Source organism: Carassius auratus, chromosome 6, assembly GCF_003368295.1.
Source record: "Carassius auratus strain Wakin chromosome 6, ASM336829v1, whole genome shotgun sequence".
NCBI lineage: Eukaryota > Metazoa > Chordata > Actinopteri > Cypriniformes > Cyprinidae > Carassius > Carassius auratus.
This window is the reverse complement of record NC_039248.1, coordinates 1,930,987-1,945,443: the sequence shown is the minus strand read 5'-3', so window position 1 is coordinate 1,945,443 and position 14,457 is coordinate 1,930,987. Positions and strand designations below refer to the sequence as shown.

The 14,457-nt window shown below is 38.8% G+C and overlaps 1 protein-coding gene across 1 annotated transcript; it reads left to right on the top strand.

Moving 5' to 3' along the window:
* The first annotated feature begins 1,380 nt into the window (after window positions 1-1,380).
* Window positions 1,381-13,899, top strand: LOC113090297 (uncharacterized protein C16orf45 homolog). Its single transcript, XM_026256218.1, has 6 exons — window positions 1,381-1,609; window positions 7,623-7,743; window positions 7,843-7,916; window positions 8,006-8,120; window positions 8,207-8,268; window positions 13,149-13,899. The coding sequence occupies exons 1-6, from the start codon at window positions 1,522-1,524 to the stop codon at window positions 13,259-13,261; spliced, it is 573 nt and encodes a 190-aa protein (XP_026112003.1). The 5' UTR covers window positions 1,381-1,521; the 3' UTR covers window positions 13,262-13,899.
* The last annotated feature ends 558 nt before the right edge of the window (window positions 13,900-14,457 follow it).

Here is a 14,457-nt window from a genome sequence, read left to right as displayed (position 1 = left end):
ACTGCTGGTTATATATGCTATATATAATTTTGTATGTGACGAATAAAAATCTTGAAATCTTGAAATCTAGTTGGGGGCGTGGTGAGGGCGGAGTCAGCGTGGAGGAAAACACAGCGAACATCGCATGTATTTGAATAACAAAAATGCACATATTGAGCACTCATTCCCAGAGACACGTAGAACAATTGCAGTCTCTTTTAACTTTAATATTCATATACACTAGTCCATGTCGATATTTGATTCATTTTACAGCCCTAATATAGATGTATTCATTCAAAAATAGCCAAAGTCCATGATCCTTGTCACTTTGCAAACACAGCTGGGGTGAATTTACAAATGAAAATGTAAAAGTTCAGACACAAAACCAAGTTGTTATGTATCCTCATGCTTTTTTAAGTGGGTATATGGAAATCCTTGGCCTTTTCTAGTGGATATATGGCGTATAAATGCGAATCATGTAGACTACACCTCTTAGCAGACGCGTTTTCGAGTCTATGTTCGACACTAGGCTAAAGTTACATAGATTTGCTTCAGGTGGAATGATAAGGCTTATTATATATTATATACATATATATATATATATATATATATATATATATATATATATATATATATATATATTATATATGCTAATTATAGCTATATGCATGCCACTTTCTGAAACAATCTTACACAGTTTTGATGACGTTAATAATGAACACAATGTTAACGTAGCCTGCCTGTGATGAAAGGCAGACTGCACACACACACACACACACACACATGCTTAGTCTTGGGATTCCACAACTTCACCTGATCATCCTTACAATTTATTGCTTGTAGCCATTTTGTCCTCCTTTTCGGTTCTGTATAAGGAAGGATGTTAAGCTTCAATTCATGATTTGTTAGTTTATTGGTGGTACAGAAAACGACACAGCAACTCTTCAGCATATTGTCCCGTGTATTTCAATTGCTGCCAAGGCACCTGAGTAAACTGCATGAGAGGGGTTATTACTGCACGTTAATATGGATAACAACAAACAAGCAAATACATTTATTGAGTACGGAATCGTTTTTTCTTTGCTCAAACTACATTTTTTTGCGATTGTTAATTTCTGTTCAAAATATAATCTAATGTGCCTGCAAACTATAGTTCTCGGTGCACAAAGCGTACAATTACTCGCTCAGGATTGAGGCACACATATAACACCATAAGTTTGAAATGAGGAACTTCTGTAAAGCGCATGTTCTCAAAAAATATCAACCAGACTCACAATACTACACCAATCAATAACAATAGTTTTGTTATTACTTATAATGTCACTGGTATAGATGTGAACAGTAGGCTTTTGCAGAACTTTATTTTTCTTGCGTCATCCTTTGTGCGCATGCGCTCTGCATCCCTCATCGCGGTGACGTCATTCTGACATCTTCTGTCAAGATGTTGTTCGGCTCTGCGGATGAGCGCAGATCAGCGTGATTACAGCGACGTGAAAAGGACAAAATCGACGAAATCCCAGATCTGTCACATCAAAATTTATTATGGAGTTAAAAAAACCCATTTCTGAAAGCGAAGCGACGATGAAAACATACGGCGCGCTGCAGGAGACACACCGGAGCAGAGACAAAGGTGACAGTGCTTCAGATCTACATCTCATATCAGATATCATACTACTCTTATGATCGGATATGATTTGACTGTTATCATCAGACGTGATATTAGTGTTTCTATCAGGTGTGATTTCAGTTATTATCAGGCGTGATATTACAGTTGCTATCATGAGATATTATTAACCGATATGATTGCAGTGTTGTTATCAGATATGATTTCATATTATTCATTTTCAACTACTTTGATGCCCTGTCGTGTTTTTGAGGTTCACTGATGTGTTTGTTTATGACACCTTTTAATTGAAAAACAAGCAATGTGTTCCTTCAGCTCTTTTCACGTTTACTGCTTTATTTCATTTGTTCACTGACACTGTCCAGCTGTGGACAGAACATGATTATTATTTTTTTATGGGCCATTTTATTACATTAATTATGTGTTGTGTTTATTTCCATCCTGTGTTGAAAATGACATGTTAAATGGAGTCTTATCCTGTCAATCATAATGCAAAAGTATAGAAACGGCTCCTTTTTTCTGTAATCCTTCTGGCCATCAAATATCTCTATTCTTTTATTACTTGTTTCAGTAATTATCAAAGGGTTATTTCACCCAAAAATGAAAATTAACCCATAGATTACTCACCCTCAAGTCATCCTAGGTGTATATGACTTTCTTCTTTCAGATGAATCCAGTCAGTTATATTATATATATATAGCTATTAATATAGCACCTATCCTCAATAAAAAAAAAGTATCTCACATGGCTGGGGGGGATGTTGTGAACAAAGGCCTGCTTTAGCGAATCGATGCGTTTTTGTAAGAAAAATAACCATATTTAAAGCGTAATAATCACTCTAATGTAACTTGCGCTCATGACGTCATTAACGCAGCAGAGAGATCAAAACGAAACAATGGTCACTCATTAGATCTACAAAACGAGGATTTGTAAAGAAGAATGTCTGAGGATTTAGATATAAGCCAAGAGGAGACTGGTTTTCCTTTGCTAAAGTAAGGAAACAAGCGTTGGTTTTCACGTCATGCTCCTGGATCTGCTTCTGTGTACAAACTGTTGGCGCAAACTAGATTAAAGTGATTATTGCGATTTGAATATGAATATACTTCTCACAAAAACGCATTGATGAAAGTGGTCAAATCAAGATAGGACTTCTCTTTGATCATCTTGCTGTAAGACTTGTTATCAGTTGAAATAGACTTAAAATGTCTAAACTTTTACAACATTACATGAATGGCTCAATATTTCTTCTCACGCACTGCAAAGAAACGAGAGAAGGTTTGAAGATGGGAGACAGAATGAGTGATGCATCAATATCAGATCAACGAAGGTTGTAAAAAATAAGTAGGTTAAATACAAATAAACATCTAAAGATGTTTCTGGGGTCACGACTCCTTTGCAACCTGAGAAGTTTTGAGGCATCAGGCACTGTGTCATAGTTCAGTGATTAAAACAGATCATGTTCAGTGATCAGAAGATCTCCACTGCATCTGTTTTATGGCATGCATCTGAGAGTGTGAACTTTGTTAAAAGTTTAGGCAAAAGTTCTGTGGTGGGTCAAAGGATGTGTAGCCGTTTTACAACACAGCTGGATATGCATATGGTATCTGGCCAATTGTTAGGTAAAGTTCTTAGACAAAAGATCATATTTTTCTAAGAAAAAAAGGGAAGGTTTATTTATAATGTAGATGTGGTAAATGTGATTTCACAGATGTTCAGGATGAGATTAGACAGAGAGGGCCATCGAGTGTGATTGTTTTAAACAAGGCAGTCTATGCTGTAGGAAAATGTTGCTTAATTTTAGTCAATTTAGTTTATTTTAGTTACATTTATTATTTTTATTCACACCTCTATTTTTCAAGCCTCAGCACAAACATACACTTCAAATCCAAACAAGTACACAAAAACAAACATACACACAAACATATAAACACAAACATACTGTACAATAAACATACAAACTAAAACTTACAAACAAACAAACACAAATATATACCTATACTCAAATAAGCACACAAACATACAAACTAGGGGCACAAACATACACACAAAAACAAACACTCATACAAAAACACACACAAACATACACAGAAACAAAGACATCCAGCAAAAACACAAGCACAAAGATATAGACTAACATAGACACATACACGCAAATATGCACAAACACTCACATTAAAAACATAAACACACACACATGCACAATAAACCAATACCTGCACTTAAACATTTAAACTTTTACAATGTTGCATACAAAACTTTTTAGCCTCACACTAGGTATCTCTACGAGATGATGGAGAGCAGTATGGTTAAAAAATTATATGTACCTTTCATTTTGACAAATAAGTTACGTTTTGTAAATTTTTTGATCTTTCAAACCTAAAACCATGGTGAGGATTAGAAGCAGGTTAATGATCCTCTGATGAATGCAAGATGATTACAGAGATTTTTATTTTTATTTTTATGAATTAGACTTATATTAGACTGAAAATTTGTTGTCGCAAGGTTGTTTGCAACAAAAAGTGTTTCTTATGCAAGGTGCTAAAAATGTCCCACAGAACTTTTACGAAAGATTAAACTTTCTTTCTCACATTACAAATGATGTTGTTAACCATGCTGTTTAAATGCAACATATTTATTTTTCACACTTCAATGTTTTATTTTATTAAATATAGATTTATTTCATTTTTATAAGATTTGATCAAATAATTTAACAATTTAAATAATCGACAAGTTCAATTTATCAACCTGACCTGAAGATGTCAAGTGTCTGTAAAAATAGTTTAAAAGGTAATCTTTTTAAAGGGGGCGGGGGGGTGAAATGCTCGTTTTCACTCAATATTCTGTTAATCTTGAGTAACTATAGAGTAGTACTGCATCCTTCATAACTCCAAAAAGTCTTTAGTTTTATTATATTCATAAGAGAAAGATAGTCTGTACCGATTTTTCCCGGAAAAGCACGAGCGGCTGGAGGCGTGACGTGTGGGCGGAGCTAAAGAATCACGAGCACCAGTAGGCTTTTGCGTTGAGAGCGTTTGGAAGCTGTGACATTACCGTGAGGAAAAAAACATCATCCCAAACAAACCATGGCTAACAGTCAGATTCAGCGTATATTTATGATCCAGAATAAGATCCAGAGGCTGAAATTTAACAAGAGCAGCAGCAGCAACGACGTCTCTATGTGGTATGTACTGAAACTGTTTATATTTGCTTAGCGGTTTTGGAAAATGACTAAGTTCCACTTTATGTCGTTTTTTTTAAGCTGTACTTGTGGAAAGTGCAGTTTGATGACAACATTGCATGTTGTTTACTTGATGTGCTTACGCGCCGATAGCTAAGTTAACAACACAGAGATATTTGAAGCAGTTTTACTCACCGTGTAACGGAGGCCAGCGAGTAGTGCTGTGCTGGTAAACCTCACTCCCCGATCTCAAGAGACGCACTAGCGACAGACACTAGTGGCTGTAACCATTTAGCCTCCTTGTTAGTGCATCCGCCTCCCATGCTGGAGACCCGGGTTCGAGCCCCGCTCGGTGCGAGTGCGAGGAGCATCAGAGAGGACCCAGGTGAGAGGGGTTACAACCGCATGCGGTTCCAACACACGATCGTGACCCTTTTTCGTTGGGATTGCTTCATCCTTAGGAAATAAACGATGTGCAAATCCGTCTTCAAACTGGGCCTTGTTTGTAAAACAGGCATCTTCAAAATGCAGGGAACAAACACAAACACTTGCACAACTCCGTTGATGCTCTGTAAAAATAAACTCCATCCACTGGTCCCTTAATGCTGTTTCTCTTTTGGTAATCTGTGCAGGGTTGTCTTGCCCTGGCAACCAAAAACACACTTCTTTTGTGACATTTGGCGACGCTCTGGCTCTGATCAGTGAAGTCTGTTGTGCTCTCAGTGCTCTGCTATACGGGAGCGCGCTCTTCCGACAGAAGTGCCTCAGGACACATATAAGGAAATTCCGCTCCATCTAACGTCACACAGAGCCATACTCGACTTAATTTTTGAAACTTTGTCCATGTTTAGCATGGGAATCCAACTCTTTAACAGTGTAAAAAACTCAGTATGCATGAAATAGCATTTCACCCCCCTTTAAACTTTCATGTAGGATTCATGTCTACACTCAAGTATTTTTTGTAAGAGTCCTGAGACAAATGAAAATAGATGCGTGACTTCTCTTTACAATATTTTTAATGACAGAATAAAAGCTTTAGATTGATTAAAACAATTGAGTTGATGCATTTCTCTTGAATATGTATACAGTAACCAGTGAGTACATGAAGTAGAATAAATACATAACCTCATAAATGCATTGTGGTTCTACCATGTTAATCAATAAAAAAGACTTCCTTTATATACCATATCTTACTTCTTTTTCAAAATACAATAAACATTCTTATGACATTTTAAATGTCAAACAACCAGTTTTGTTGGGAAAAAATTTAAATAAAAAAAGCATAGTGTTATGTTTAGTAGTTAGAATGCTTATATGGTAGTTTGTAGTAAAATCACATCTTTAAAGAAAAAACGTTTTTCTTTCAAACACTCACGCACCCACGCAGCTTTCACAGACACCCCCCACAAACTGCCAACAACGTCCTTAAGTTTGTTTGAACATTTAGCTGCAGCTGAGACCATGATGGAATTATTATTATTTTATGCATAGTTTTTGGGAAGGTTACTATGGAAATGTTATAGGTTATAGATTACAAGTTACGCTATTTAAAAATCTAAAAAGTACTATAACTATTTCAATTGCGGTAAAAAAAAGTAATGTAAATGATAACTAATTTTTTAGCACTTTTCTAAATATGTCATGTTTTTAACTGTTAATCTTTCGAAGCATGTAAACCAGCCAGGATTAACATTAGAGTACTCAACAACTAATGACTGTCAGACTTTCAAAACCCCTCATCACTTAAATTAGGATTGTAATAATTTAATTTTAAAGCACAACCACCACAAAATCAGTCTTGTTTTGAAATTGCTCTGAGATTAAATCCACTTTTTAAACCAAAACAAGATAATTTAATAGCTATGATGCTGTTTTTGAAATCAAGTCTTTGCATAGCTATGACAGGAAACACTGGCATCTAACAACAGCTTGGAAAAACTTAAAAAATGTATATACATCACCCAAAATAGGAACAGCCATCAAGTCTTACATAGTGTTCTAGGTTATTACATGTGGAGGTTTTAGGTCTTATAATTAACACCCCGTTTTTTTTTTTTTTTCAGAATTTGGCAATAAGAAATTACCAGTCATCCAGTTTTTTTTTTTAATATCAACTATACAATCCATTAGTTTTGCAAATTGGTATGTTTTATCAAGCCAAAAAAAAAAAAAAAAAGAGTTGAGGATCATCATCATAACAGTGAAAGCCAACACCATGTCTCATGATGATATCTCCCAAGGGTAACATGTAAAGCGTGGAAAGTAATGGTCCTAGTACTGGGCCTTGAGGTACTCCATACTGCACTTGTGACTGGTATGATACCACGAATTGATGGAGATCAGATAAGTACGGATTTGAATCAGATTTGAACCATGCCAATGCACTTCCTCTAATTCCAAGATCATTTAAAAAAATGTTGTGATCAAAAGTGTCGAGCGCAGCGCTGAGATCCAGTAGCGAGAGACAGAGATATACAACCACAATTGGATGAAAAGAGCAGGTAATTTGTAACTAAAGAGAGAAATCCCAGTACTATGATAAATCCTGACTAGAAATCCTCACAGATAAAAAAAATTCTCTAAGAAGGAACATATTGGTGAGGATATTGCTTTTTTTAGTATCTTTGCAGAAAAAGGGAGATTTCTTTATCAGTCTGTAATTAATTTATTCTGTTGGGTTAAGTTGTGTTTTTTAATGAGAGACTTAATAACAGCCAGTTAGAAGGTTTTTGGAACTTGTCCTTATGACACATTCACACACATGCACACATACTCTCTCTCACACACACATACACACTCAAACACACACACACTCTTACTCACCATCTGTTTGTACCCAAGGCCAGATGGACGTGTCCATGGCTGAAATCTCCATGTCTGCAGATGAGATGGAGGCAGAAATGGCTCGAATTCAGCGTCTGCGGGAGGTGCTGGTGAGACGCGAATCTGAGCTCCGCTTCATGTGAGTAGCTGCTGCATTTAATGCACATGTTCAGAAGGAAATGCTGAGATTCTCCTCTGGAAATGATGGAATCTGAGTGATCTTTTATGTTCTTCTCAGGATGGACGATATTCAGCTCTGCAAAGATATTATGAAGCTGAAGCAGGACCTGAGAAAGATAGTGGCAGTGCCAGGTGACACACATACACACACACACACACACACACACACACAGACACACACATCTCAGATTGGATTGACGTGTTCGTTTTCTAACACACAGACGCAGAGAAGACTAAGAAACACCGTCAGAGAGAAGAGAAATTAATCCAGGAGATTCATCAGCTGGTGCAGAAGAGAGATTTCCTGGTGGATGATGCTGAGGTCGAGCGTCTGAGGTCAGAGAATACAACTTTTATTGGTGACGTTTGTCATCAAATGTACTCTTTGATCAATGATTTCTCTGGTTGTCTCTGTCTCACAGAGAGCAGGAAGAAGATAAAGAGATGGCCGAGTTCCTCCGACAGAAGCTCAGCGTCATACAGAGTAAGAGTTTGCACAGCCATCTCTCACTTTAACATTTCAGGAGTTCAAATAATTAGCTTATTTGGCATGCTGTCCTAACGGAGGGCTCCGAGTTCAGAATACAGCCAAACCCAGAGAACTCCCCATACCCATAATATAGGATGAGAATAGTTTAAGAGTGAGGAGTTAGGGTGGAGGAGGGTGCCGGAAACTGTGGTGGGACAGATGCAAGTTGGCTGTATATACAGTGGTGACCAAAATTCTTAGAACTCTAGTATTTTCATCAGCTAGAAATGGATTTAAGTCAATTATTTCTCTTTTGCTGTAGTGTGTAAGTAGAATATATCAGTTCTGGCACTGGAAAAAAAGAGCGCATTTCTGAGCAAATTTCAGCAGCGTTGTTGCAAAGTACGCTTCAAGTGTGGCCGAAGTAGGCGGTCACAGTTGCCTGTCTGGGGATTGCCCACACAGAGGCTGCACTTACCAAGGTTTCATGTTCTCATTGTGAGAACATGAGTCTTGCCCCTCTTTGCTCATAGATCAGCTTCTTTAATGAAAGCGGTCTTTCCTGCTCCGTTCTCCCAACTCTCCCGACTAAGCAGCCTGCAAAGATGGCGCTGCCTCAGCTCTCGCATTAGCCGGAGCCTGGGCTTCAACAGCATCCCCACATGGCGAGGAAGTACTTTCGCATGGTACTGGACCCAGAGCCTTAGAAGTCATCCTGACCTTCATGTTATGCAGACTTTGGTGCAGTGAAGCACATGTTTTCTGAGCCGAAGTGCAAACACTGGGTCTCATTCACTAATCTTTGCGTACAATTTTCTTATTTATACGCACATTTGAACTTCTCACGAGAACTTTCCGCCTAATTCACAACACGTGTGTACGCACATGAGCTTGTTCTTAAACTCGTTCTTCTGTTAGTGAATTTGGAGTCTTCTAAATGAGTGCCCGCGTGCACGAGGTCAGTAATTAGCATAATTCAGGCCCAAACCAGCTCCAAATAAGGGCTTTCTACAACGAGGCACTTGTACAGAGAAAGACAATTATGGCACCAAAACAAAAGACAAAGAAAAATAACTTTAACGATAATGAACGTGAGGTTTTGCTGTCGGAGGTGGCAGCCAGGAAAAATGTGTTATTTAAAAGTGTATCCACTGGCATAACGGACACAGGTAAAAAAGAAGCATGGGTTATTACACAGGTTTGGAGATAAGGTGGTATAGGGTGAGAGCGGTTGGTGATGTGGCTTAGGAGTGGTTCCAGTGAGTTGCATAAATCAATGAGGACTTCTCTGGGCAACCTAAAGCGACTGAACAGCCATTCGTCACTCTTAGTGAACATATCTGTGCGCTCTCTAAAGACGCGCTCTCTCCTTAGAGCACGCGCCGCGATGTCTTCAAGCAATACCAAGTATGCCACGCCTTTAAACACAAGATGAGACACATTAATCACCGTTTATATAAGGATAGATCAGGTGATTGTTGTTTGGACCTCTAATATATATATATATATATATATATATATATATATATATATATATTTATATAGGATTCTTAACATATGCTTATAAGGCCCCGGTTGTACATGATTATTGCGTACGTGTGGTATAAGTTGTTCTTGAATCTTTTCGTACATTTAGAATAAATTTTAGTACAAAAGTTTTTGATGAATCATGATTTATTTGTGAAAACGTCCGTACACACATTTCAGGCAAAAATCTGTGCCTACGCATATTTAGTGAATGAGACCCACTGTTTGCAAAGGGTAATGTGGATACAGTCTTTAGCGATCAGCAAGTCAGGCTTTTACAGCCAATATTTTCTTGTTCCCAAGAAAGATGGCAGGCTCAGACCAATTCTCAATCTCAGACATCTGAATCAGGCCCTCATGTGACAGCCTTACGGAATGTTTACTTTGAAACAGATCTTCACACAAATATGCCCAAAGATGCTTACTTTCACATCCAAATAGCACCCTGTCACAGACTGTTCTTAAAATTCGCTTTTGAGGTAGTGGCCTATCAGTAGACGGTCTTTCCGTCTAGACTGTTCCTGGTCTCTCGCACTTTCTACGAAGTGCATAGACACAGTTTTTTCCACTGTGAGACAGATGGGAATTTGCATTTTGAACAACCATAACGACTGGCTAGTGCTGGCTGAATCAGAACAGCAACTTGTCACTCAAAGGTCATTGTTACTGAATCAATTCTCCCAGACAATCACAATCACCCTTCTACCCCAGGTTATGAGACGAGTCAGGGAAACTAAATGCTCTCTCCTCCTCGTGGACCCTAAACCAAGTCTGTTTCCCAGAGATGATCAACCTTCTCTTGCAAGTGCAGGGCAAGATTTGGCATCCCCAGACGGAACTGTGGAGCCTTCACGACTGACCACTTGGCGGGAGTCAGTCAACTCCCAGCGAGAGTCACTAATACCCTTCTAAATGCAATAGCTCCATTTTCAAGGCATCAGTTCTCCCTCAAGTGGTCAGTCTTCAGTGACTGGTGTTCAGCAAGTAACCAGAATCTGATTTCATGCGACGTGTCCCATGTGCTAAACTTTTTGGAAGAGCTGTTGGAAGTCAAATGTGGCAGCCATTGCGGCGAACCATTCTCCTGGGGCTGGCCAGACAATTGGCAGAGATGACCTGGTCGTTAAGTTCCTCAGAGGTGCTCAGTGCTTGTTTCTTCGTCACCCAAGGACTGTTCAAGGATGGGACTTATCTGTAGTCCTGAAGGCCCTCAAGGGGCCTCCCTTCGAGCCACTTCAAACAGCCGGCTTAAGGGTCATGATGGTCAGAATGACTCTGCTCTTGGCCCTAGCATCAGTCAAGCGAGTAGTTGACTTGCAAGCCCTTTCTTTCAGCACTTCCAGCTTCAGTCTTGCAATGCCCTATCAGTGTGAGGGCCTATTCAACCACAGGAATTGCCTCCTCCTAGGCCTTGTCCAGTGCAATTTCTAATCGGGAGATTTGTGCAGCTGCCGGCTGGTCATTACCGTTTAACTTCATTAGATTATTGATATTTCTTTAGTTAAGATGATAAACTAAACTCATGACATGACAAGCAGTGCATGCAGTGTCATGTTTGGCTGTTGCTGGGTTACAAGCATGAAGTGCACAAAGTAAACAGTAAATTAAGTGTTGAAACAAAACAAATTTGTGCTCAGATGAGAAAATGTCCTGGTGATGGCAGGGATCTGTTATGTGGGGGGGATTCTATGGTTTCAGGAGTGCAGATTTAAAGTCCACAAAATCTTTATATCAGTTGTAAAATTTTAAGTGAGCTTTCTGCTAAGAACACTAAAACACTTATCAAAATCATTCTAGATGATGGCAGTGTGCAATGCAACATTTGACAACAATGTTCAGATACAGAAATACTACAGAATTTAAGTTATCAAATGTAAAACAACACTGGATATTCTTCACTGTATAGATAAATACAGTGAAAACCTTACAGTTAAAGTTATTAAAGTCAGTCGAGAGCAGTGAGTGATTTTCGGACTTTTGTTGTTTAACATAAATGACACAAACCACAATCAGTTTATAAAACTGCCGTCTCTTTAAGACCGACACAAATCTACCTCTATCTGGAGATGGGGTAGGCCTGAGGACAGCTAGGGCCAACCTATCCCGCGGCATCAGAGATGCTAAGAGACAGTACTCCAGGAGGATAGCCCAGCACTTCATTGTCAGCAGAGATGCACGGAGCCTGTGGGAGGGGATATAGACCGTTACGGATTACAAGCCCCCACCGCAGACCTGTGACAGCACCATCGCTCTGCTGAACGAGCTGAACACATTCTTCACTAGCTTTGAGGAACAAAACAGCACCACAGCACAGAAGACTCCAGCTCCTCCCTGTGACCAGGTGATGACACTGACCCCAGACAGTGTGAGGAGATCCTTCAGCAGGATCAATGCACGCAAAGCTCTGTGTCCTGACAACATTCCTGGACATGTACTGAGAGATTGTGCAGTGAAACTTACTGATGGCTTCACAGACATTTTCAAGATCTCACTGAGTCAGGCTGTCGTTCCCACATGCTTCAAAACTACCACCATCATTCCAGTCCCGATGAAGCCGCCTCCATCCTGCTTCAATGACTACCATCTAGTTGCACTTAATCCTTTTGTCATGAAGTGCTTTGAACGGCTAGTCATGCACCACATAATGTCTGCCCCCCCCCCCTGGACCCCTTCCAGTTTGCATATCGTTCCAACCGGTCGACCGATGATGCCATTGCCATTGCCGTCCACTCAGCACTCACACATATGGATAAAGAAGACTCATACATCAGAATGCTGTTCATTGACTTGAATTCAGCATTCAACACAATCTTCCCTTAACAGTTCATGCACAAACTGAACCAGCTGGGGTTTTACTTAAATTTTCCTTTCTCATTCAAAATATCCTCAAACTTGTTAACTATATATATTCCCATATATGTGTCAATGCATGCACTTTTATAGATGATGTTAGTTGATCTATAATGGATGATGGGAAAGTAGTGTTAGTGTAAGGTATTACCTACGCATAAATACCTGTCTTTTTACTTAAAGGGTTAGTTCACCCAAAAACTAAATTAGCCCATAAATTACACACCCTCAAATCATCCTGGGTGTACATGAATTTCTTTTTTCAGACGAATCCATTGAGAGTTATATTAAAAATTGTCTTTGATCTTTCAAGCTGTTTAATGGCACTCAGCAGGTGTTGCATGCATCAGTCCAAAAGTCTTGCGCTCAGTGCCAGTCAAAGAGCAAACAAAGAAATTTTTTTGAGAGGGCAGTTGAAAAAGGGTTAAAGTTTAGTTGATGTTACGTTACAATGCAGTGGCGGGATGAAGCACGTGAGTTGCGTGACGTTTGCTAATTGGCTGTTTCTCTTTCCACAGGAGCTCCAAAGCCCAGAACAGCCGAACTTCCAGCCAACAAACCGTCCATCAGCAAGAGCAGTGCTGCACTCATTAAGGACTGCTGCGGAGCCACTCAGTGTGTCATCATGTGAAGACCAGCTTTGAGATTCCCCAAAACAAATAATATCAAGTGAATTTGATGAATTTAAGTTTGTTGACTGAGCATTAGAAATACGTTCAGCCCCTCTGTGATTCTGCAGCATCGAGCCATCAGGAGCATGAGGGGCCCGAAACATCCACACAAAACACTGCTCAGAGAAAAGTATTTGTTTATTCGTCACCCTAATGATAAAAGAGTCACAAAGAATCGTTCACAGGCACAAGAGAATCACCATCAAACAGAAACTTAAATAACACTGATACGAGTTTTTAAAAACACATGCACCTTAATCCAGTGTGTATTAGAGATTAATCTGACAGTTTACAGATACTTCATCTGAGACATTAGAAAACATATTCCCCATAAAGTGATTCTGACATTTGGGGGTTTTATTCCTCTGTTTCTTTAAAAAGGAATATGTTCATGAAAACAGAAGTGGATCAACAAAACCATGAACCATGATAAATGTGCATAAACAAAAACTATATTTGAAGTTTTAGCATTTCTTTGCATTTTGAAATGTGGTGGTATTTAAACAGGCCTGGTAATCAGGAATAATTAGACAAACTGTATCTGATTGAAGCAGGACATCAGCTTGTGAATATTCGGCAAATAAAGTATCTTCCTCCAGTCTGTCGCTCATTTATTCAGTTTTGAAAACTGCTGTACCAATATTCAAGCTTTATTCACAGCGATTGGTTTTCCAGCGCAGATGCATCATTTATACAATGCTGTGAAATGTTAATTTCAACATTTACTAAAACATTACTAAAATCAAAAGCTGTATCGGTTAATATGATTTAAACAGAGCTAAAATGAACTAACAATGAACAACTTTATGCAGTATGTGATAAACATTTTCTAAAATCAACATATAAATGGCTATTTTATGATATTACAGCAGATGTTTATGAGTGACAGATGGGTCTGATATCTTCAGTCAAGTCAAGTCACCTTTATTTATATAGCGCTTTAAACAAAATACATTGCGTCAAAGCAACTGAACAACATTCATTTGGAAAACAGTGTGTCAATAATGCAAAATGATAGTTAAAGGCAGTTCATCATTAAATTCAGTGATGTCATCTCTGTTCAGTTAAATAGTGTCTGTGCATTTATTTGCAATCAAGTCAATGATATCGCTGTAGATGAAGTGACCCCAACTAAGCAAGCCAGAGGCGAGAGCGG